The following is a 26,811-nucleotide window of genomic DNA, read 5'->3' on the forward strand; positions in this document are numbered from 1 at the left end:
AACATGTTGCATGAATTTGCTATAATTGCTCAGTTGAATACATTTTTATACTTGCCCACTGGAATGCATTATGATATATTGTTGCATTACTCATGTTCTGAAAGGTGTATGTGTTTTATGTATGTTTATCTTTGTATATACATGTAATGTTATTGTGTCTCTACTTAGACTTGATGAGTCTATATAGGTAATGAGTAAAGAGCTTAAACGATGGCAGAATGTTGCAGGTGGTGCTAAGTAACCAATAGTTTTGGATCCAGGATTTTGTTTTAGCAATAGTCTATGATTTATCAAGACTTGATAAATTGTTTGACAATTATTTACAAATCAATTGATGAATGGTTTAAATTAGTTCATAAATTGTCCTGTCATTTTTATATTTTGAATTCAAATTTTAGTGTTGGAACGAATTCACGATTTAAACTTGGACCCAGTCCAATATGAAAATGGATCCAGTCCCATGCTGAGTTATCATACCTATAACTCGCCCGAAATTCTAACCAAAACAAAAAATGAATATTTTTGTTATATTTTTGTTTTTCTTTGATAAAGGGCTTTTGTTTTTAGTTATCCATTTCTTGAACTTAGTTCTAGTGGGCTAATATACACTAGCGCTTGCACACAAGTGAGCTCTCTAGTGCTTAGTCTAGTTGGAGCAATGCCATCGATCAAGCCTTGCATAAAAAAAATTCTTGTATTTTTGGGTTAAAATTTTGAGGCATTACACTCACTGTTTTCCTCGCTTTTAAAAAAACATTTCACATAATTTTTAAAATTTTAAAAACATTTTTATAATAAAGGTCAATCTCGAGACATGGTTGTTCAAACTTGGATCCCTAGTGATGCCAATAGTCGCGCAATGGACTATGGGCCATCACAAATTGAATTGGTAATGGCTCAAGGCATCTTCAGTGATGGCTTAGGGTCGTCACTATTTCCTCATTAAGGTGTAGTGGATAATGTCAGTTTGGATTTTATGTACTAGATTTATATAGGGTCCAAATCCAATTAGAAAATATTTTTTAATAAATGTCTTGATCAGATTCCTTAGTTTGAAACATTTGATGACTTACAACATTAATCTAAATGAAAAATGGTTGTATTGTGCGATAAATTTGACTTGTTTCCCCAAATGCCCCATAAATTTCAAAATCCATCCCATGTCCAATTTCGTAGGTTCTCAACTTGTAGGACATTTTTACCCTTAGCACGTGCAAATGTCTCCCAATTTTTGTGCATTACATCGCAATGCTCTTCTGTCTCGCTAAATCTCAATAAATAAATTTTTCATGATATTTTTGTAGAAATCATGAATTTTTGCATAAATAGTACGAATATTGTTATACTGCTTACGAAAATCCATTACTTACGCATTTCGTTAAGAGCTTTACATTGGTGGTTACAAAAGTCTGCCTTTTGATGTAGAATTCATAAAAAAAATTATGGAATTCACATACTTTCGCATGTTGTCGACTTTAAGCGATGCAAGATTCTGTTTTAGCATGCAAATTTACCTATATATAGTCGTTTAGAGGGGAAAAAATTTCAAGAGTTTCATGTGGTTGCAAAATTCCTCAAATATTCATAAAATTTCTTAAAGGTTTGTGAAAATCATAAAGTTTTGCATAAAGTGATGTAAAAAAATTTTTCAGCATGAGAATTCTCCAAGCATTAAAAGTGACATTGTGTTTCTTAAAACCTTTTATGCGCAACTCAGGGCTATTTTCGCATAACCTAGGGTTCTTGTAGTCCCCAACCAGTGGTCTCCAAACCTCTTCCTCTTTGACAAGTATAAAAGCAAAGGTAGGGTTTCATAGAAACTAGAGTTTTTGTGGTCTTCAACCAATGAAAAATTATGGCCATTTTTCCACGGTCAAGCATCGATGGTGAGAATATCGATGACACTTCATCGGTAGAAAATCATTGACGATCAGTTTTTTTGGTAAGCACATCTTATGGTATGGGTGAGATAGGAAACAAAAGTCTGCAAATTGTTCATGAGCGCTACTTTGATCATCTGAAAACCCATTATCATCATAGAAAACATGAACGATGATGATGTATACTGTATTTTCTCTCCATCAACACAGAGTCAACATATCTCACAGTCATCATTCGATTCATGGTATGGGTGGGATAGGAAACATCAAGAGAACAATACAGAGTATAGAATCAATGATGATATACTGTGTTTTCTCTCTATCAAAGATACGATGATATACAACATTCTTAAGGCCCAAGATATGAAGGTACCTCTGCACATACTTTGTTTTCTCTCCATCAAATAGACAGTGAGAAACAACATTCTTTTGAAAGAATGGAATGAATACAATGTTTGAGCAACTTCATTTTGTAAATGAATGCAATATATGAGCAATTTCATTTTGTAAAAGAATGAAATGATTGCAATGCATGAGCAACTTCATTTTGTGAAAGAATTGAATGAATGCAATGTAAGGTCAGTTTAGATTTTATGTACTAGATTTATATAGGGTCCATATCCAATTAGTAAATGTTTTTTAATAAATATGACCTAATCAACTTCCTTAGTTTGAAACATTTGATGGCAACTAACTGCTCCCGCCAGACAAGCGGAGCCCCCGTTGGTCATCCAACTATAGTTGGACCGATGCTTCCCGATCTATTACTATTAGGGTAGATTGGAGGGACTCCCGTCGGGCTGTTTGGTTTCATCCGAATTCAACAGGAGGATCCTCCATATAGGGATGTCGGTGAATCCAGTTCGTTTTGGATACTTGACCAATCAATTACTTTAGTTGAATTTGGTAAAGCATTGGGCATCCAATCAACCAAACAAGTTGACTTTGGCTTTAGGGTTTTATCTTAAAATATGGAATGATCATCATTAGAAACAAAATGCCTGGTAAAGTGTATTTGACTAGCTTTAATAGCTAACTGGACGTAGAGTTAGCTATAGCCTTGAGGGTACCTGCTTCTAAATCCCGGCTTCAAAGATTAAGTTGGATTCAGAATTGCCTACATTTGAAAAATTGGACCCCTAAACTTCGCATGTATCCTTTCAACTCAAAGCATACCCTAAATCGCATAAACCTGCACGTCTACCCCCTGTTTCGATCATTCTGTACTCCCACTAGTCTACCCCTTCTCATTTGGTGCCATATATTTGGGCAATCTTTATCACTTGATCCATTTTTGTGACTAGTTAGAGCTCCCTTCGTTAACAAAGTTATCTACTTGCATTTATTTCCTTCACTTCACTACCCTTATTTGACGCAAGATTTTTTGTTAATGGAATCATTTTCTGTCAATCTCAAAATTTCTTCACATATTTTCCATGACCAGGATTCGCACGCAAAGGCCGTCTTTTTCTACATGCAGCAATACGAGCAACTGCAACGGATGTTTTTTGTCCAATAACCTGTTCAATGCTGCAAATCCGATGCTCTGTGAATTATTCTCTTCCACCAATTCAGACACATTGGAAAATGAAGCCATTCGGGAACAGATCCCCGTACCCCTTCATAACTGAATCCAATGCTTTAAATTTATCCTTTATTCACCCAATGAGGAAGTCAGCTGTAGACCTCCCCACACCCAGATCAGCCAAGTATAGCAAATGTAAACAAGACGAGGAAGGGAAGAAGCCCAATGTATTTAGCTGTTCCAGATCCGAACTGTTGGAACCCCTAGAAGAAGGTGGCCAAAAAAAGTGCACAAACAAAAGCCCTTCAATGTTAGCCAGCTGCAGGGAACAATTCCATATATTTAAAAGAGACAGTTACTAGTCATATGGTGCCCGAGACCACAAACCAAACATCAAGCGGCCATTATTTCCTGCGGTCATACAAACTTCAACTGTACTTTTGACATAAACAGAAAGATGGAGGTACTTTTGGGAGAAGGAAAAAGTTTTTTTGTAGATTGCACAAGGCACCTGAAAAGACCTGTTTCCCAAATCCAACATCTGGAACAAGAAACCATTCCTCTATGATTTAAATACTTGCTGAAATGCAATCAGGTTCCTAACTCACCATGATCGGAGCCCTGAAAATCCAAAACTAAAGTGCTTCAGGCTGCTGAATGTACGGCCATGAAATCTTGAATAAGGCCCACGCTTGCCCCGACATGGAGCAGCATGGTTTAGGCAATGGCAAGCGCATCTTATAAGGACTGCTATAGGGCATGCCATTTGTATCATCCACACATGTTAGAAAAACACGACATGCATGAGCTCGAACAAACAAGAACACCCACCAATTAGTAGTGAAATGAAATCATGCATGAGCCCTAGAACACACTGGAAAAGGGTAAAAGAATTCTTTTTCAACTTATCTCAACGTGTCTGATAGTAGTGGGCAGGCCAAGGTATCACAAGTATGGTCACTTTCCTGATCAACAAGCACCATAATATACAGATGAACAGAACTACCATACAAATCCAATACAATAACTGCTGTTGTGCTATCAGGTAGTACAACTCTCCCTAACCAGCTCTTTATGCAGCTTGGAGATATTTCTATGCTTCCACAAGAGGCGACGGTGCACACAGTAACCAAAAGATGTATGGCAAAACTTCTGTTTTGTGACCAACGGGGCTCCGCTTGTCTAGTAGATCTGTGCTGCATCTTGCTCTTCTTTTGGCAACAACATGCTGCTGCTCTGGACCATTACATGATCATTTTCCCCCCAAGATAACATTTTCAGAGTAGCAGGTATATCTGATACAGGGGGATTCACTGGCTTTGGCGATGCACTGTAACTGGAACTTTCTGAGTTGGCTGTGTTATGGCTGCTGCTTCTAGCAGCAGGCACATCATGGTTATGTTTTCCTTCATATGTTGTTATAACTGCCTTTGGGTCTGTTGATGCTCTTTCAACATGTTTTCGAACATTGCAACCCACATTTGTGCATTTGTAGTAACTCCTGAAATAAGACACAGCAAGGTCAATTTTTAACTCCTGAAAAAAAGGAAAAGATACAGCAAGATTAACTATGCAAACAAAGTTGAAAAAGATGCCCTAATCTATATTTACAGATTACTTGGCTCAATAAGATGAAGTGTCAACCATGTGCGATTTGAATGAATATCACTAAGACAACCAAGTTCCCCAAACCCATAGGAGATTAGTCTAAACATAAGAATCTACCAGGTTGACTGAATTTCTACAACTCTCACCTTATACTCCACACCAGCTCACTTGGGTTCACCCAAGCCATGAGGAGTTGGTACACTAGGATTCATCTCATATCAGACTCCATAGACGAAAATACCTATAAAAGATACCAGATCTCACAACTACAAACATATCAAATGTTTCAGTTTCATGATAGTGGATACATGAATTTGAATTAAACCAAAAAAGAAAAAAAATATTGCTTCAAATATTCTCAAGGCCCTCAAAACCCATACAATTTGATAAAACAGGACGGGCATTGCCCACTTAGGCTTTAACCAACGCTAACCTCTATGCTAAGATATAAATAAAATGTGTAACTTCAGAGTGGACAAAGCAAGATAACTTCAAAACTATGCCCTACAACCCAAAATCCAATAGCCAGTTTTCAATAGCAATCAAAATTATAAGAATGGGATATTTTTGGACCACGCGGTTTAGGAGAAGGTTGTCCATATCGTAACATATCGTACGTATCAAAACATTTTGGTCTAATGATACAATACACACTCGTATCGTGATACAAGTGTGTATCGTACCCGTATCAGATGTATCTTACGATACACCCTTGTATCGATGCATACTGTATCGTACGATACGGATCTGGCATACTTAAAAAGACTCAAAACTTATGCTTTTTTGTTTTGGGTTTAAAAGCCCTCTTAAGGGCCAACTTCTACACGTGCAGATGCTCTTATAAGGGAACCCACGCACCCTAGGTTCTGTGAGATCGATTTGAAGGTCAATTCGTGCTTAAGGAAGATGGCTTTTGCGGTTTTCTCAAGAGTGCATTTTCACCAATTTTTTCATTCAAGAAAGTGGGTTAAGGTAAAAAAATCTTTATTCTTTACTTGTTATTGAGTGTTTTTGGGGAAAAGGGCATCAAAAGATCCGACATGACAATAGTGCACTCAAGTAACGAGTGGAAACCGATTAAGAATCAAATACAACTATTGCCAAAATAGTTTTCGGGTGGTATCTCTCAGTTGAAGCATCATTTAGCTGGAACACATCATAATGTGCAAGCATGCACGTCAAGAAAATTGTCGGATGTCGTAAAATGGTAATGCTAACAATATTTGAGAGAAAAAAAACAAGAAAGAGAGATGAATGAGGCAAAATGAGATATGTGAAGCCCTGGGAGGATGTGTATTACAAAGCTGAGTTCCCTACTTCTGATCCTACAACCTATAGCATAGGATCAGTAGGAAGTCTTGCAGTAAAGAGAAAAGGTATGGCCGGTAACAGTAATAGTGTCGCGGGTACAAAAAGAAGAGGAAGAGGAGAAAGAAGAGAAGCAGGAGGGAGTTCTTGGAGAGGAGGACCAGGAAGTAAAGCTAGAGGCTCTTTTAAGAGCTTTTCTCTTCCTAGGACTGCTCCTAGGGCACAGCCCAACATTTGTACTGCTATAACTCCTCAGCATTTAGTCGGGCAGGCAGATGTTACAGTTAGGAGATGGTTTTATAATACTTGCATTCTTTTAAATGCAACAAATTTCTTTCATTTTGAGGTCATGACAGATGTTATAACCAGTATCGGGCCTGGATACAAGATGTCTTTATATCATGCTTTAAGAGAAAAGATTTTAAGTGCTAATGTTAATGATATAAAGGCTTATTATGATGAGATGAGACAATCATGGAGAGAGACTGGGTGTAGCATCATGGCAGATGGGTGAACAGATAAAAAGTTAAGGATCTTGATAATTTTTTTTGTCCATTGCCTCAAAAGAACCATGTTTTTTAAATCTATTGATTTATCTAATACGCCTAAGACAATAGATATATTGTTGAAAGTTTTTTACCAGGTTATAGAAGAGGTTCAACCTTAAAACATTGTATACTTCATTACTAATAATGCAGCAAATTATAGAACAGCAAGTAAAGAATTGGCAGAAAATTTTGAGTCATTCTTTTGGACCCCATGTGCTGCCCTCATTGCATAGACCTCATGCTTGAGGAATTGACAGCATGGATAAGGTACATTAGACAGTTGAATGCTGCCAAGAAATTACTAAATTTATTTTCAATCGTGCATGAGTTTTAAGCTTAATGAGAAAGAACACTAGTTGTACTAAGTTGATTCGTAGTGCAGTTACTAGATTTGCTACAAATTTTTTGACAATGCAAAGTTTAGTAAAGAATAAAGTTGCACTAAAAAAATATTTTCATCAGATGAGTGAAATGTATATCCCCATGTGTTAAATTATGTATATATAAATATATATATACATATACTTATATATATATATATACATATGTATATATATATAAGTATATATATACATATATGTATATATATAGAGTTTTTTCCTTTTTTGATTCTCAAAATACCCGATAGGGGTATTTTGGTAAATCCCCATGTAACCCCTTTTTCCTTTTTCTATTTTTCTTTTTTCCTTTTCTTTTTTTCTTTTTTTATTTTTACCTTTTTGTAAGACCACAAGGGCCCCACACATGTAGTCGTTGGGGCCCCAATGGTCATATTTATGACCGTTGGGGCTCCCAACGACTACATGGGAGCCCCTTGTGGTCCCTTCTTCATTGCTCCCTCCTCTATAAATAGAGGAGGTTTTCCTCTTGTATTGCAAGGGTTGTTCACCCTCTTTTTTCCTTCTTCAATAATATCCAACTTATGACTTTTGGTCATTTTTCCCTTTTGTGGGTTTTTTGCAATTCAACATATAAAAAGAAAGACAAAAGCTCGCATCTATCCCTGCGAGAGCCGTCACGGGACTTCCGCCCGTGAAAACACATAGAACAGTGCAATACAGTGCAAAATATTAATGTGATTTTTGCGATGCATTTAAAATAAATAAAAGAGCAAACCACAACTCAAGGCCCACCCGACCCACGCCAATTCCTTTCGATCATCGATACACCATATGCAAAAACCATGAATAACATACCACAATGCATTACTTTTGAATGCTTCACAATGTACATTCATGTATGCCAATTAAAAATGCGCATAAAACAATGATAAGCATATGCATGTGCATGAGTTCACAATTTCATATTCATCGCATGCTTTCCTTTGATTCGCATATTCATGTCAAATGCATGATTTCATTTAGTATTTGTACGCATGCTTTCCTGCAATACACACTTAAAAACAGCTATGTGAACACTCATGCAACCATTCGCCTGGAGACACGTTTCAATTCCATGTAGACTCATGCATGAGAAAACAGTAAGTGTTAACATTTTTAATTCAGCATAAGCTATCCATTTACATTAATTTCACATATGCATGCCTAACAATATTCTCATAACCTATGTATCTTGATCACAATGTAAATGGGCATGAACAAAATACATGAACATGAATCAATTATGCACCTACACATGAGTAGTTATATGTGTACAAGAATCAGCAACAACTGTGCAAATTCTGGATTAACATAGGTATACATGAGGTGTTTCCCCCTTTTTTCTTGTTTTTTTTTCTTTGTAGGGTGACCTGGACAGGCCCCCATACCAGCCCAGCTACTCAGCTGGACTGTCCCTGTCAGGTCCCAGCCTGCTCCAGTCCAGCCGAGTGGCTGGACTGGGCTTGATGGGGCTCAATCAAAGCCTAGGGATGTCAAGCCAGCCCCCGGCTTGACTACCGATACACAGGCCCCAACTCGGGCCTTTGTGGGAGGCTATGCCAGGGCCTGGCAGTCAGCCAAGGTCCACTTGGCTGGCTGCCAGTCAGCTCAAAACCCACACAAAAAGTTAATTTTTTTTTTTAAACAGCCTGCTGCCCAACAGGCCTGGTTGGCCCAGCAGGTCCCTTGACCTTGAATCCTAGTCTGGCCCGTGTTGGCCAGAATGTTGGCTAAACAGAAACTTTCTGGTTCTTTTTTTTTTTGTCTGAAGATACACCCAGCCGACCCAGTCAGCTGGGGTTCCAAACAGGCCCACAAGGCTGCCCTCAAGATCTAATTAGATCTTGACTAATAATATAGTCGTTTGACCTAGTCCAACGACTATAAATAGAGCCGTTAGACTAGGTCCAACGACTCTTAGGAAGAACTCTCTATGAGCTCTTCCCTCTCTTCTTTCTTGTATAAATAAGGGTGACCCCCTCCTTTGTAATATAATGCTTCTTAAGCATTTCTCATGAGAAATAAAAGTTTATTATTTTTATATTGTGTTCTTCCATTTATATCCTTTTGTGGGTTGTTCTTGTAGTGTCTTCAATAGACACCCTTTATAAGCTTTTGTGCTTTTGTAGAAGATCACCATTTCATTATAATTACACGCCACACGAGTCATACTTTCATATTACATAAACAAAAACATCTTACAAGAACAAGTTTTTTAATAAAACATGAATACATGATACATCAATAATCATAATTATTTTTATTATCTTCTTCCTCTTCTCCTTATTCGATATCCACATCGTCTCCAAGATACGTGGGGGTTTCATCATCTACCTCTTATGCTCTTTCCATGTTAATCCATTGAATGTCTCTTCATTCAAAAGAGCCTCTACTTCTTCTTCAACCTATGCATCCAATTTATCAAAATGTTCCAAATTGCTGGGATCAAATTGCTCTTTGTGCCTCCTTGCTGATAACTTTTTAATTTGCCTAAAAAGATGACATGAAAAAATTAAAATTAGTTGAGTTTTGAATGAAAATAATAAATAAACTTTATAATTTTATATACCTTTGCCTCAATCATAAGTTGTAGCAAACGTAGACGAGGTCATTGAGCCTTTTGTTCTCCAATTTTTTTTCTTTTGATATAAATTTGCTCGAAGATACTCCAGTTTCTCTCGCATCCACTTGCACTATATATTTGGCTTAGAATGCGAATGACAAAAGCTTTCAGGTTTGAAACATCATTTGCAAACCTAGCCCACCACAAGTCTGTAAAAAAACAAGTTTGAAAACAATAACAAATATATAATCATATAAAACATTATAACTAAATAACAATTTTAAATTAAAATTGAAATAGACAAAATAAATTACCTAGACGCATTGTAACACGGTTTTGACCTGCTGCAGGTCTTCCTATATCATACAATGCATTATCATAAGTTTTTATTTCTTTATGAATTTGATCTTGAATGTTATAATCAGTGTTCAACTTTTTGATGCAATCCAAAAGTACCTTGTTAATTTCCTTGTCTATTTTAAAAGTAGGAGGTATTTAAATGTAGGATTTAAATAGTATGCTTCAACATGAAGATGTTGATGAAGTTGCCCAGTCCACTTATGATCAATGATGTTTCATATAGGTATGTAAATTTTTTTCTTCTCCTTCAAATTATCTTTAATGGTCTCTTTTGCTTTATCCATAGCCTTATAGAGATAACCCATAACTGGTTTGTCTTCACTGTCAATCAATCAAAACACCTTCACCAAGGGTATAGTTATTCTCAATAACTTCACCCATGAATCCCATAATTCACTTCTAAATACAATATCTACAATTTCTTTGGTTTTTTTTGTGTGCATGGTGTAATGAAAAGGGGGAGCAACGGAAGCACCAATAAAGCAAATCACTCTTTAAAAGTGATTCCAAGAGCCAAGAACACAAACACTAAAAGTGTATACAAAAAACCCACAAAAGGGAAAAATGACCAAAAGTCATAAGTTGGATATTATTGAAGAAGGAAAAAAGAGGGTGAACAACCCTTGCAATACAAGAGGAAAACCTCCTTTATTTATAGAGGAGGGAGCAATGAAGAAGGGACAACAAGTGGCTCCCATGTAGTCGTTGGGAGCCCCAACGGTCATAAATATGACCGTTGGGGCCCCAACGACTACATGTGTGGGGCCCTTGTGGTCTTACAAAAAGGTAAAAATAAAAAAAGAAAAAAAGAAAAGGAAAAAAGAAAAAAGAAAAAGAAAAAAGAGAAAAGGAAGAAAAGAAAAATAGAAAAAGGAAAAAGGGGTTACATGTGGATTTACCAAAATACCCCTATCGGGTATTTTGAGAATCAAAAAAGGAAAAAACTGTATATATACATATATGTATATATATACTTATATATATACATATGTATATATATAAGTATATGTATACATATATATTTATATATACATAATTTAACACGCCCCCTCAAACTTTACGGGGAGAAGACCGAAAGTTTGCCAAGAAGAAACATAAATCGTGGAGTTGAGAGCGCTTTGCTGAAGAAGTCAGCCAGTTGATATTCTGAAGTGACGTATGGTAATGTAATAGTTCCTCTGAGGTATTCATCTCGAACGTAGTGGCAATCCATCTCGATATGCTTGGTTCGTTCGTGAAACGTATGGTTGCTTGCAATGTAGATCACACTTTTATTATCACAGCAGAGCTTGGTGGGTGAGGAAATGAGGACACCCATGTCACCAAGGAGCCCTCTGAGCCACACGATTTCCATTGTTGTCATTTCCATAGCCCGATATTTAGCTTCAGTGGATGATAGTGAAACCTTTTGCTGCTTCTTGCATCTCCACGAGATGAGAGATTCACCTAAAAAAATGCAAAGACCAGTAGTTGAGATACGATCATTGGGATTTCCTCCCCAGTCAGCATCAGTAAAAATAGTTAATTCAAGAGATGAGGAAGAGGATAAGAAGAGTCCCTTGGAGATGGTATTTTTGATGTATCACACAATTCTTATTACAGCCGCCATATGAACTGTAGTAGGTGCATGCTGAAACTGGCTTGCAGCATGAACCACATGAGCTATGTCTGGACGGGTGATGGATAAGTAGGTGAGAGATCCAATTAAGTGTCGATAGGGAGTTGGATCCTCAAGAAGAACACCATCCTCAAGTCTCAGTTTTGCATTGATAACTTCGGGGGTCTCAACTTTCTTTTCATCCGATATTCCAAATTTGTTACAAATGTCTGCTGCCAATTTCATCTGAGATAAAATGTATCATCGCGGAGAGTAAGCCACTTCAATTCCTAAAAAATATCTCAAGAATCCAAGGTCAGACATATCAAAAGTTTCTTTTAACATAGACTTTACATCATTTACCCCCTTTTTGTCATCCCCAGTGATGATCATATCATCAACATATAACAGAAGAATAACAATGAAATTACCTGTTTTCTTAACAAAAAGAGCAGTGTCAGTATAGCAAGAAGTAAATCCTAAATTGATTAATACATTACTAAACTTATCATACCAAGCTTTAGGAGCTTGCTTAAGTCCATATAAGGCATTTTTTAATTTCAAAATTTTACCATTTAAATTCATACCCGGAGGTGGTTCCATGTAAACTTTTTTATTTAAATTTCCATTTAAAAATGCATTTTTGACATCTAGTTGAAAAATTGGCTATTTTTTAGCAGAGGCTATTGCAATAAGGGCTCAAACACTAGTCATTCGAGCAACAGGGGCAAAGGTTTCATCATAATCTATCCCATACTCTTGGGCATATCCCTTGGCCACTAACCTGACTTTATATCTTTCTAAAGATCCATCGCACTTAGTTTTAACTTTAAAAACCCATCGGCATCCAATGGGTTTCTTGCCATTGGGTGGATCAACAATTTCCCAAGTTTGAGCCCTATGAAGTGCATTAAGTTCCAGTTCCATTGCTTCATTCCAATGGGCATATTTTCTAGCATCATTATAATGAGTTGGTTCATGAATTGAGTGAAGAGCAAGCAAACATGCTCGAAAATTTGGAGAAAAGGAATCATAAGATACAACTCTATTTGGTATTTTTGAAATACGATTTGATCTTCTTTGAGAGGTTTCTTCAGTTAACTCATTTTGAGAGAATTTTTCAAGGGCACAAGGAGGATTACTTTCATTTCTTCTAGAGTAGACTTGTATTTGTCTTTGTACATTTTCTTGTAAATTTTGGTCATCATTTGGAGGTTCAAAAAATCGTCTATGAGCGATTAACTAGATTCAACATTATCATCAATGACCTTTTCTTGAGGCAATAAGTCAAATAAAAAGGAATAATCGATATCTTCATTTGGTTTATGCGAAAAACCATTTTCTTCTTCTAAGAATGTAACATCTTTTGAGATATAAAGTTTATTATTTGATATGTCAAAGCATCGATAACCTTTTTGTTTTTCGCCATATCCTAAGAAAATGCATTCAATAGCTCTAGAAGAAAGTTTATCATTTTTGTGAGTTAAAACAAAGCATTTACATCTGAAAATTCTTAGTCTTTTATAATCGGGAGACATATTGTAAAGTTTCTCAAATGGAGAAAGATTTTTTAAAGAAGATGAAGAAGTTCTATTGATAAGATACGTTGAGGTTAGAACCGCTTCGGCCCAAAAAGATTTTGGAATATTTTTTGAGATTAATAAGGTTCTTGTGGTTTCTATTATGTGTCTATGCTTTCTTTCCACAAAACCATTTTGTTCTGGAGTGCTTGGACAAGAACGTTGGTGGAAAATTTCGTTTTCTTTTAAATAGTTTTGAAATTCATTGGACATGTATTCTCCTCCCGAGTCAGACCTAAAAATTGATAGATTTCCCAAAAATTGATTTTTAACCATCGCATGAAATTCTTTAAAGAAGGAGAAAACTTCAGATTTGCGACTTAAGAAGTAAATCCATGTAAATCGAGTGAAGTCATCGATAAAGACCACATAGTACGAAAATCCTCCTTTGGACAAAATAGGGGAAGGTCCCCATACATCGGAATGAACAAGTTCAAAAGGCCGAGTGGTGAAATAATTTCTTTGAGGAAATAGAGTAGCTTTAGATTTCCCAAAAATGCAATCTTTACAAGTCATGTGATTGTCTTTACAAGTATTGTTCAAAAAAGGAAAAAGAGACATTTTTATAAAATTTGGATGACCAAGTCTCTCATGCCAAATTCCAATACTTTTGTCCTTTACAAGATGACTTAGATGGAAGAGTCAAAAAATCAATAAAATAGAGATCACCCCTTCTATGGCCTTGCCCAATCAGCTTCCCTGACTGGACATCCTGCACGGTGCAATCTTTAGGTGAGAAAGAGACTTGGCATCCATGATCGGTGATTTGGGAAACAAAAAAAAGATTTAGATTAATTTTTGGAACGACTCTTACTTTAGGAACAAAGAAGGTTTGAGAAGTTTTAAAATCAAGTGTTCCAATACTTTCAATTTTTAAAGATGTCCCATCGGCCGTTGAAACATAAGAAGATATGGGTTCAGAAAAAACATTAGAAAGCGAGTTTTTATGAGATGTCATGTGAAAAGAAGCACCAGAGTCTAGTATCCACGTACCTGGGGGTGATGAAGAGTAGGCGATGGTGGCTCCGGATGTTGAAGATGAAGAAGTCTTGAGAAGATGTTGGAGAATTTCGGAGATATGATTAAGAGTTTCTTTGATATCTCCCTCTTTGACACTTTCTTCTTCCTTCTTTGGAGAATTTTCTCCAACCGTGACCACTTTTCCTTTAAGCTTTGGGCAAACCGGTTTAATGTGACCCGATTCATTGCAATAGTGGCAAATCACTTCCTTTCTATATCCATTATTTTTGTTAAAGTGGGGAGGTCTATATGCTTTTACATTTGATCCGAGCCTAGAAACGGCCAAAACTTCATCACTCTTGATACTTAGGCCAAGTCGAGTTTCTTCTTGGCATACTTCGGCAATGGCGTCTTCAATGGGTAAAGCTTTACTTCTATGGAGAAGAGATGCCCTAACTTGTTCATATTCCGGTCGTAGACCATGAAGAAATTGAAAAAAGTGCTCCTTTTCAATTTGTTCTCTTCTTAACTCAATATCTTCCGAAGCCACCCATTTAGGTTCAAGAAGAACAAGCTCATCCCAAAGAGGGGTTAAAGAGCTAAAGTAGTCACGGACACTCATATCCGCTTGTCTAGTGGAACGAATTTTCTCTTGACAAAAAAATTGTCTAGCAAGATCCTTTTGGGTATACATACCCTTAAGGAAGAACCATGCCTCATTGGCTCTTCTAAATTTTGCAATATTTGCACAATTTTTGAGGTCCACATTGTTCATAAACCATGCTAAAATTTTGGCATGATTACTTTCTCAATCCTCAATTTTGGATTGATGATCATTTATAGCTTTGATGCGTTCATCGCCATCTAAAGTTTTTTCAACATCATTTTCAATTTTAGTGAGAACAAGAGAGGGTTCGGGAGTAGTTCCCATAACAAAACCCCAGAGTTTCTTACCTCTTAGATGATTTTCCATAGCAGAAGCCCACATAAGATAATTGGATCCATTGAGCTTGAAAGAAAGCTCAACTTTAGAATCACGTTCCATAGGAGCCGGAAGATCTTCTTTCCTTCTTCAAAAGCTTGAGAGTCACGCGTCCCAAGGCACCAAAAAGGTAGAAGCCGGATTACCAACCTCGCTCTGATACCATGTAATGAAAAGGGGGAGCGGCGGAAGCATCAATAAAGCAAATTACTCTTTAAAAGTGATTCCAAGAGCCAAGAACACAAATACTAAAAGCAAATTACTCTTTAAAAAAATAATGAATAAGAACAGTGTAATATACGTTCTGAGATCTTTCATCGAAAGAATTAGAATCATAGGGTTTCGGTTTTATAGGACCACGAGGATAAAAAAAACTCTGTGTGCATTAATGTTTACCCTGAACCCGATATTGAGGTTCTTTTTCCTGACCACGATTTTAGGGAGAATCTGTCACTTTACCTAAAGGTGGTGTGTTCGGCACAGCTATTGTTTTGGTATACCAAGAAAGTAACATTTGCGGGCGTGGAGGGTCCCTAGTGTCCCAACATTAGAAGTGAAGGTCTAATGTTCTGAAGGTGATTCGGTCGAGGGCTAAGTTTAGAACCCAGTAATAAAATACAACTTGTGTACTAAGTTACCCTGATAACCCTACTTGACCTCGAAAAATCTTACCTGTTTTGTATATCCACAGACAATGGTAATTAAAAAGAGATACTTAAATTGTGTGCATTTAATAGAGCATGCATATGGAAAAGAAAACTTTAAGAAAAAATAATAAAGTGTTTATGCATTGCACATAAATCATGCATATTCCTACTATGCATTAGATCATGCATGTTTATATATTCTCTTAATTGTTAAGTGTTGGTGAATGCAGAATATTGTTCCCTAAAGCATATTAAATTATCGTATTGCTAAATTTGTGATCCCTGTTATTTATTAAATGTTCCTTCATGCTTAATAAATGCTTTATTTTGCATGAATATTTAATTGAATTATGAATTTGTCATAATTATATTCTTCTAAATTATTGCATGAAATCTTATCTGTATTCTTTAGCTCATTTGTGCTCAGGATTTCGGTTCTGACACCCTACTTCTACAGTTTTTTGCCGCCGCAGGTGATCAGTGAAGCGACTGCTTCTGGGGGAGTTACAAGTGTCTCGCACTTGCTAGATAGATCACAGATAGACAGCGTGGCTCTACTTTTATTTCTTTTTTGTTTCATTTAGTTGTTATTTCACTCTGAATTTCATTTATGCAATTGTCTCGAAACTTATCATTTATTCTTTCAATAAAGGTTTGGTTTCGTATGAATGATAATTGTAAGCTCTCTTGTGGTTGGTTGTTTTATCCAATTGGGAGTGGAATTGTAAAGGCTCCAGGTTTTTTGGAAGATTTCCGCAATGATTTAAAAAAAAAAACTGCATTTGCAAGGGCATGAGTTGGGATCGTTACAATAGATGAGAAGTATACATATCACGCTTCTTCCTCTAAGAACCGAGTGGCTCTGATACCATGTAATGAGATATGGGGAAATATAAAGAGTGCTATAAGCACTTGTAATGTCCTACAATGGACAACCAAACGAGACGATAGCCAAGTCCACTAAGAGACAACACATACACAAGCCTTGAGGAAGGCAAAATATAAAAGCCTCTTTATTGATAAAGAGAGAGAGAGAGCTCTCAAGCATGAAAATATACAAAAGAGGTCACCCCTATTTATACAAAGAATCAAAGTCAAAAGGAGGGCCAAGAGCCTCAAAAGAAGAGCCCAAAAGGGGTCTCTCATCTATTTAGCCAAGTCACATTTGTGACCGTTGAGAGCCCCAACAACTCTATGGTGGGGCCCCTTTTTGGCTTTTACAAAAAAAAAAGAAAAATAAAAAGAATTAAAAAAACCTAATTCAAAAGAAATATAGTTGTTTTATAAAACAACTATATGAAAAGTCATAAATACCCCTATTGGATGTATGAATACATATTTTAACAATTATAACATGTATAATACTTGATAGAGAAATGAATGAGTTTTTAGTCAAAGATGGTGAGCGCGTGCAAAGTAGTGAGTGAACACACTCATGGAATAAAATTCCAAATGATTGTTTGCCATAAGATGCACCACAGTGATGCCTCACTAGGGTGAGATGCATTATATGAGTGATGGGATGAAGCAAAGACCACAAACATAGCATATACTTGAGTAGGTTGAGGATTTAGACCTAGCATGAATGAAGCCATACTGTGCAAATAATAGTCAGCTGACATTTAAAACATAAAGGATTTGACCAAGGTGTTAGTTGGCTTCACTTTGAGGCTCAATCCTGGTAGCCTTATGCTAGATGAAGACAAACACTAAGATTAACCAAATTATCAACAAACTCAGGTGTGAGTCAAGCATCATCCATTGAATTGGAAACTTGTCAACAAGTCAGGAACAAGTAGAGTTTAAATCATGAAAAGGACACACAATAAACAGACCACCAGAAATGAAAAACAAATAAGACTAATAATGATGAAAAGAATAAACATGTTCAAATCTTAATGTAGCATAGTGTAACTTATAATAAAGCAACAGACAAAATTAAGCATCAAACGGTAGAATATACAATATGATTAAATATTTAGTAAATAAAAATCAAGTATGAAAAATAAATAACATAATGGAAAAGAACAAGTACCCAAGATTACCAATAAAAGAAAGATGTTTATGGTGATTATGACTCTAATTGCACTAGAAATCTGAATAAGGGTTTTGGCTTTCAGGTTGGAGCAGGCACATAGTGTTAAAATATGTTGTACATATATATATATATTTATATATATAGATCACGACACATACACATATATATATTAATTATATATATGCCTATGTGTCCATCTACATATATAAATATATATATATATATTTATCTTTTGTAAATAGACACATAGGGGTAAAACTGTCTTTTTACTTCTTATCGCATATTGTAACTTTTCTTTTTTTCTTTTATTTCTTTTTTTTTTCTTTCTTTTTATTTTCTTTATTCTTTTCTTTTCCACCTTGGAATGGGCCCCACCTAGGAGGACGTTGGAGCATCCAACGGTCATATTTATGACCGTTGGAAGGGCTCCAACGTCCCTCTAGGAGCCCTTCCAAGGCCTCCTCTTTTGTCTATAAATAAAGGGGTTTCTCCCCATTGTAAAGTATGCTTCTTTGAAGCCTTTTGAGTGGAATATATATTTTTCCTCTTCTTTTGGGTGCCTTACCACTTTAAGTGGTTGTGTTGTTCTTTTGCCCATTAGTGGCTGTTTGTGTATGTGCGTGCTCTCTTATTTTGCGCTTGGAGACTTCATCCGGCACTTCATTACATGGTATCAGAGCCTTGGTTGATAAAGCTTCATCGGATCTTCTTTTGACAAGTAATATCCTCCTCTTTCGTGCATTCATATTCCTCTTCTACAAATGGCCAACAAGGATGCAAAAATCGATCTCTCATTCAAATTGGATGGAACCAATTATCGCATGTGAGCGGCCGCTATGGAAAACAATCTCAAAGGTAAAAAACTTTGGGGTTATGTATGTGGAACCATTCCGGAACCACAATTGAAGTTGACTAAGTTTGAAGGTAATGAGGAAAAAGCTTTGAACGAAGAGGAAAAAGAGAAGGCTATTCTTGATTACTCTTCTAAATTAGAAGATTGGGAAAGTGAGCATGCTAAAATTTTAGCATGGTTCATGAACAATGTTGAGTTAAAGATTTGTGCAAATCTTGCCAAATTCAAGAAGGCTAATGAAGCTTGGTTCTTTATGAAAGGCATGTACACTCAAAGAGACCTTGCTAGGCATTTCTTTCTACAAGAAAAGGTAAGAGCTACCAAACAAGGTGATATGAGTATTAGAGACTACTATAGTGCCCTATCTTCTTTATGGGATGAACTTGTCCTTCTCGAACCCCAATGGGAAGGTAGTGCTATTGCTATGAGGCAAGAGCAAATGGAAAAGGAAAGATTTTTCCAATTTATTCATGGGCTTCGCCCCGAATTTGAGCAACTTAGAGGATCCCTTCTCCATAGGGCCTCTACTCCTCTAAGTGATATTTTGGCCGATTTATGCCAAGAAGAGACTCGTTTAGCATTAAAACGAGATGTTGATGAAGTTCATGCCGTATCTAGACCCGGCAATAATGTAAGGCCTTACAAACCACCTCATTTTTTCAAAAATAATGGTGGTGGAGGAAGGAAAATTGTTTGCCACAATTGTAATGAATCGGGCCATATTCGTCCGGATTGCCCAAGATTTAAAAAGAAGGTGGCCTCCGTTGGTGAAGCTCCTCCAAATGAAGACTCAAAGAAAGATGGTGACATAAAAGAGTCCCTTGCTCATCTTACCGAAACTCTTCAACAATTCATGAAGATGAGCTCCTCTCAGTTTTCCTCTACACCATCCACTTCCGGCGCCGCTATCTCTTCCTTCCCAGGTATGACCTCTTGGATTCTTGATTCGGGTGCCTCCTTTCATATGACTCCGAATGCATCACTCTTATAAAAAACAAGTCTCAACAAATTTAAATCTTTTGTCTCCACTGCCGATGGAACATCCTTGGATGTTGAAGGCATTGGAAATCTTGAGAAAACTTATAATGAAAACAAAGAATTTTTTGTTCCCAAAATTCGAATTATTCCAAAACTTAATTTAAATCTATTTTCCGTTTCCCAAATTACCGATTTTGAATGTAATGTCACTTTTTCACCTACCCATTGCTATGTGCAGGATCTCCGGTCCGGGAAGCGGATTGGGCAAGGCCATAGAAGAGGGGATCTTTATTATATGAATTTTTTGTCATTGCCAACCAAATCATTTTGTAATCATGTTCAATCCAAAGATATTGAGACTTGGCATAAAAGACTTGGACATCCTAGTGTTTCTAAATTGTATCTCTTTCCTTTTTTGAAAAAATTTTGTAATACAAATACATTCACATGCAATGATTGTATCCTTGGAAAAATTCATTCGCTTCCGTATTCTCATAGTAATTTTGTGTCAAAAAGACCTTTTGAACTTGTGCATTCCGATGTATGGGGACCGGCACCCGTTCTGTCCAAGGGAGGCTACTCCTACTATGTTAGTTTTGTTGATGACTTTACTAGATATACATGGGTATACATTATTAAAAACAAATCCGATGTCTTTAATAACTTTAAAGAATTTCATATTCTTATTCAAAACCAATTTCAAAACAATATAGCTATATTTAGATCCGACTCTGGAGGAGAATACATGTCTAAAGATTTTCAAAATTATTTCAAAACAAATGGAATTTTACATCAACGATCTTGTCCTAAAACCCCGCAACAAAATGGCCTTGCGGAAAGAAAACATAGACATTTAATTGAAACTACAAGAACACTTCTTGTTTCTAAAAATGTTCCTAAAAACTTCTGGGCCGAAGCTCTTCTTACCGCAACATATTTAATCAATCGTATGCCCTCTGCTTCATTAAAAAATGTATCACCTTTTGAAAAATTATTCAAAATTACTCCAGATTTTAATAGATTAAGGATATTCGGATGTAAATGTTTTGTGCTTGTTCAAGGACAAGATAAACTATCACCTAAAGCTATTGAATGTGCATTCATTGGATATGGTGAAAATAAAAAAGGTTATAGATGCTATGATACTCGAAATAATAAACTCTATATATCAAGAAATGTAAACTTTCTTGAAGAACAAAATGGATTTGATATTCACACATCCAGAGAAAACTTTGACTATTCCTTCCTATTTAATCTTGCTCCTAGAATTGAAACACCAGATGCAATTACTTGCGATAATACTTGTGATGACATCTCTCATCATAATGATATACTCCAACATGGTAATGATTCTCAAATTGAGAATCTTAATGAAACAAATGTATATACCAGGCGGTCAGGAAATGAACATCAACCTGCTCTTGAAAGATATTCTCAAGATCTCTCATTAGAAGAACCTATTAATGCACCTAGGAGATCTTCTCGTAATAGTAGACCTCCACAAAAATTTGTATCTTATGAATCTTTCTCACCTAATTATAGGGCTTGTCTCATGTTAATTCATTCATATCATGAGCCTACTTCCTTTAAAGAAGCTAAAGATCATCCACATTGGATTGAAGCAATGAAAGTTGAATTAGAGGCTCTTAACAAAGCTCAAACTTGGAGTATTATTCCCCAACCATTAGGAAAAAAGGCAATTGGGTGTAGATGGGTATATAAAGTTAAAACCAAGTGTGATGGATCTCTTGAGAGATACAAAACTCGTTTGGTTGCAAAAGGCTATGCCCAAGAATATGGAATTGATTATGAGGAAACCTTTGCTCCCGTAGCTAGGATGACTAGTGTGCGAACTTTAATTGCCTTAGCCTCCATTAAACAATGGCCTATATATCAACTTGACGTTAAAAACGCTTTTTTAAATGAAAATTTACATGAAGAAGTCCTTATGGATCCTCCGCCAGGTCTTGAAATTGGTAAAGGAAATATTCTAAAGTTAAATAAAGCTCTCTATGGTCTTAAACAAGCACCTAAAGCTTGGTATGATCTTTTTAGCAAAGTAGTTCTTGATAATGGTTTCTCCTCATGTTATACTGATACTGCTTTGTTTGTTAAAAATTCTAATGATCACATTACAATTCTGTTATTATATGTTGATGACATGATTATCACAGGTAATGATAAGAGAGGTATTAACCTTATTAAGAATATTCTCAAAGAAAATTTTGATATGTCTGATCTTGGTTATCTAAGATATTTTTTAGGTATTGAAGTTGCATACTCTCCCAAAGGGTATGTCCTCTCTCAGATGAAGCTTGCCTCCGACATTATTGATAGGTCTGGACTGACTGATGACAAGAAGGTGGAGACGCCAGAAATTATCAATGCCAAGATGAGAGCCAGTGATGGCACTCCTTTAGCTGATCCCACACCTTATCGTCAATTGATTGGGTCGCTCACATACTTATCCATCATTAGGCCTGATATTTCTCATGCAGTTCATAGTGCAAGTCAATTTCAGACTGCTCCCTCCACCATTCACATGGCTGCTGTCATGAGAATTATGAGATATTTGAAAGGCACCATAACAAAAGGATTATTCTTACCCTCTTCTTCACCTCTTACTTTACTTGCTTATACTGACTCTGATTGGGGTGGTAACCCCGATGATCGTATTTCTACCACAGGGTATTGTGTGTTTCTTGAAGAGTCACTTATCTCTTGGAGGTGTAAGAAGCAACAGAAAGTTTCACTCTCTTCTACTGAAGCAGAGTATCGTGCGATGGCCACTACCACCACGGAGATCGTATGGTTAAGAAGTTTGCTTAAAGATATGGGAGTCTCATTCTCAACTCCCTCAAAGCTGTGCTGCGACAACAAGAGCTCCATCTACATTGCTAGCAATCACACCTTTCATGAAAGAACAAAGCACATTGAGATGGATTGCCATTATGTTCGTAATGAGTTCCTACGAGGCACCATTCAATTGCCTTATGTTCCAACCGAGTACCAGTTGGCGGACTTCTTCACCAAAGCTTTGCCATCGCCTCGTTTCTTCTTTCTCCTTAGCAAACTCTCGGTGATCTCACCGTGTGTTTGAGGGGGGGTGTTAAAATATGTTGTACATATATATATATATTTATATATATAGATCACGACACATACACATATATATATTAATTATATATATGCCTATGTGTCCATCTACATATATAAATATATATATATATATTTATCTTTTGTAAATAGACACATAGGGGTAAAACTGTCTTTTTACTTCTTATCGCATATTGTAACTTTTCTTTTTTTCTTTTATTTCTTTTTTTTTCTTTCTTTTTATTTTCTTTATTCTTTTCTTTTCCACCTTGGAATGGGCCCCACCTAGGAGGACGTTGGAGCATCCAACGGTCATATTTATGACCGTTGGAAGGGCTCCAACGTCCCTCTAGGAGCCCTTCCAAGGCCTCCTCTTTTGTCTATAAATAAAGGGGTTTCTCCCCATTGTAAAGTATGCTTCTTTGAAGCCTTTTGAGTGGAATATATATTTTTCCTCTTCTTTTGGGTGCCTTACCACTTTAAGTGGTTGTGTTGTTCTTTTGCCCATTAGTGGCTGTTTGTGTATGTGCGTGCTCTCTTATTTTGCGCTTGGAGACTTCATCCGGCCGGCACTTCATTACACATAGGACCTTACTGATTTCTAGTTGCAGCTATAATTAAGACAACAGATTAATCAGAAAGAGAACCTGACAAATAGTTCATTTACTTCTTCACTTCCATAACTTAGGGCATGTTTGGAAGTGGGAAAGATGTAGGAAAAGTGATACAAAGTGGGAAGTCCGTACGGTTTTTCCGACCCTTCCAAATGATAGAAAATTTCTCTTTTGAGTTTTTCTAAAAAGTATACTTTTTGACAGGAAACATTCCTCAAGGTGGAGGTCGAGGAATGTTTCTTACCAAGAGAAAATGGTGAGGTCCACTCCCCACCACCTGTAATACCCGTAAAAATTTGAGTGATTTTATTCATATTGGGTCCGAGATCCGTTATTTCAAATATTTGGGATCCATCATTCAAAAGTATGGAGAAATTGATGGAGATGTAAATCATAGGATAAAGGTTGGGTGGATGAAATGGAAAAGTGCTATTGGAGTGCTGTGCGATCGTAGAATGCCATTGCGGTTGAAGGGAAAGTTTTATAGGACGACTATTAGACCCGCTTTACTATATGGTACGGAATGTTGGGCTGCCAAGAGACATCATATTCAAAAAATGAGTGTAGCTGAGATGCGGATGCTTAGATGGATGTGTGGAAATACAATAAAAGATAAGATTCGGAACGAAGAGATACGTAAGAAGGTAGGTGTTGCACCCATTGAAAATAAGATGCGAGAGAATCGTTTACGGTGGTTTGGACATATTCGGCGAAGGCCTAATGATGCTCCAGTTAGAAGGTTGGAGAAATGGGAAAATATATTAGTTAAAATAGGTCGGGGTAGGCCTAGGAAGACTTGGATGGAGATGATAGGAAAGGATATGAATGCTTTGAACCTCACCGAGGACATGGCGTTGGATAGAAATGATTGGAGGAAAAGGATTCATGTGGAAGACCCAAAATGAATTTCTTTTTTGGTTCATATCGCTGACCCCAATTGTTTTGGGATGAAGGCGTAGTTGTTGTTGTTGTTGTTGTTGTTGTTGTTGGGTCCGAGATCCGTTACCCAGATCCAAAAGGAAATATATAGATATGGGTATTAAAGGTATATACGTAATAATAAGGTTTAATAAAAGAATAATTTTAAAAGTGTTATAATTAAAAAGATTTTGGTAATTGGGGTTTGGACCCACATTGGAGCCAAATGAACCCAGCCAGTGGACTCTGCAGTTCAATGCCGACCCGGATCCATTTGGATCCCTCATTTTATGTTGACCCAGATCCATGTTAGAATGGATCCAACACTATAAAGCCGACCCGGATCCACGTTAGAGTGGATCCGGCATTTCGGGTCACGGTTCGGACCCGACTGTATAATGATTAATAACAGGATTCAAGAATCGTGCCTAGGGTATTGATCCAGCCCAAGACCCATTTGGATTTTTTTCAAAAAATTGAGCAATTTGTTGGTTCGGATCTGGACTTGGATCAAACCGGATCTGATGGATTTGATCCAAATTAATATGGATTTGGACTTTATCCAAGACCCATATTAATCTGGTATTGATCCAGCCCAAGACCCATTTGGATTTATGAGATGAATTTGGATCAAGATCCAGATCCAAATCCATGCCCAACGATTTTTCCAACTTTAAATTCATTAAAAACTTTTAAATTGAAGTTAATTAATGTTAAGAAGCCTCCCAAGTTAATTTGATAATTTTTGGAAGCTTTTGGAAATTTATTTATTATTTAATATTAAATAAATAATCAATTAATGTAATTCCAAAATTTTAATTTGACAATTGTTTAGGACTCTAAGTAGAGCCCAGAGTTACCAGAAGCGCCTAGGCAAAAGGGGAAGCGCGCTTCCCCGAAGCGCACTTCGGAAGCGCGAAACGTCGCGCTTCCGAAACGTGAGGGGAAGTGTCCCCCTTTTTTGGGAAGCGCGCTTCCCTTTTATGGAAAGCGCTTCCCCCACGCTTCCCCCACGCTTCCCCCGCGTTTCCCCCACGCTTCCCCCTCGCTTCCTCCTTTTTTCATTTTTTCGCTTCCCCCTCGCTTCCGGTTCGCTTCCTAGGTCGCTTCCGGTTCGCTTCCTAGGTCGCTTCCGAGACGGTTCGGAATTTTCTTCTAAGTGGTCCCACGCTTCCCCGCTTCCTAAATTTTTGAAAGTGCCTCGTTTCCCGCTTGCCGTATCGCTTCCCGCTCCCGCTTCCTCGACTGGTAACTCTGGTAGAGCCCTTAAACCCATATAAAATCACTTTATAAGTGTTCTAGTTCAATAATATGATTTTTGGAAGCTTTTAGGTATTTATTTATTAATAAATAATAATTAATTAATTTTAATTAATTCCGAGATTTATTTTAAGAGTGTTTAGGACTCCTTATAGGACCCTTGTTCATGCCTTAGAAGCTTTAAAAAAGACTTTTAAAAATACTCAAATTGGAAAAGTCAACACTAAGAGTTTCGAAAAATTCGAGAAAGTGGGTGAGAGAAAAGAGAGTTTCAACTGGGGTTGCACTCTCTTCTTCAACCCATCTAGAGCTCTATAAATTGATCAAAAAGAAAGAAAGGAAGAAAGAGAAAGGGAAGGAAAAAGAGAAAAAAAAGGAGGAGAGAGAAAGTGAGGAAAATAGACGAAAAAGGAGAAAGAAGAGAAGGAGATTTGATCTTCTCCAGCCATCCATCCACGTTTTTCGATATCTACCATCGTTTTCTTCTCATGGTACGGGTTTCTCTTTTGTTTCGAGTGAGAAAAAGAGCATGGATTCGTATCCCATGCAATGTTTTAGTAAAAGCCCTAAGAAGCTTACTTTAAGATTCATGGTTAAAGATTAATGTATTTGCATTGTTTTCAAAGTTTATTTTGGAAAAAATACATATCTTGATGTTTGTATTGGTGGATCCCTAAATCAACACAGATTTGCCATGTTTGTAACATGCATAAATCTGGCCCAGATTTAGTGCATGAAAACCCTCAATAACGGGATCTCAATACAAGCATATGCATGTGTTCTCATGAATGAATATGTTTGTACATGCATGCCTAACGGAAGATTTTGCATAACATTAGTTATTTGTTGCTTGATCTATGAAAATATGAGTATGCTCATATTTCATAAAGTGACAAGGCATATACATGTTTGGTTGATTTCCAAGCCTGCATATTTAAGCATATCTGCTCATAAAACAACCTGTACACGCATGCTAAAATAGTTTACTGAACATGAATGTATTCCTTATCAAAAAAAAAAATTATCTTCCTGTTGTGTTGGGCCTCAGCCGACCATAGTCGGCTGAGCCATGTGCAGACAGCCCCGGCCAACTGGGTCGGCTGGGCTGGGGGTTTG

At 36.8% G+C, this 26,811-nt stretch overlaps 1 protein-coding gene across 3 annotated transcripts in view; it reads right to left on the reverse strand.

The window, feature by feature from the left end:
* Nucleotides 1–4,289: 4,289 nt before the first annotated feature.
* LOC149837620 (putative WRKY transcription factor 4) overlaps nt 4,290–26,811 on the reverse strand; it is a 32,542-nt gene continuing 10,020 nt past the window's right edge. The window contains exons 4-5 of one of the 3 annotated variants that reach the window (XR_016431915.1): nt 5,160–5,254; nt 4,290–4,906 (exon numbers count right to left, since the gene is read on the reverse strand). Coding sequence is in view for 2 of the 3 variants with exons in the window: in XM_090006157.1 (XP_089862283.1) it covers nt 4,588–4,906 (319 nt within the window). In the remaining variant the exon portion in view is untranslated. Of the gene's footprint in view, nt 4,907–5,159; nt 5,280–26,811 lie in introns of those variants that run through there. The other 2 variants (XM_090006157.1, XM_090006158.1) reach the window with 2 other exon arrangements.

The sequence above is a fragment of the Nuphar pumila genome, chromosome 5 (assembly GCF_984573655.1).
Source record: "Nuphar pumila chromosome 5, dmNupPumi1.hap1.1, whole genome shotgun sequence".
Taxonomy (NCBI): Eukaryota; Viridiplantae; Streptophyta; class Magnoliopsida; order Nymphaeales; family Nymphaeaceae; genus Nuphar; species Nuphar pumila.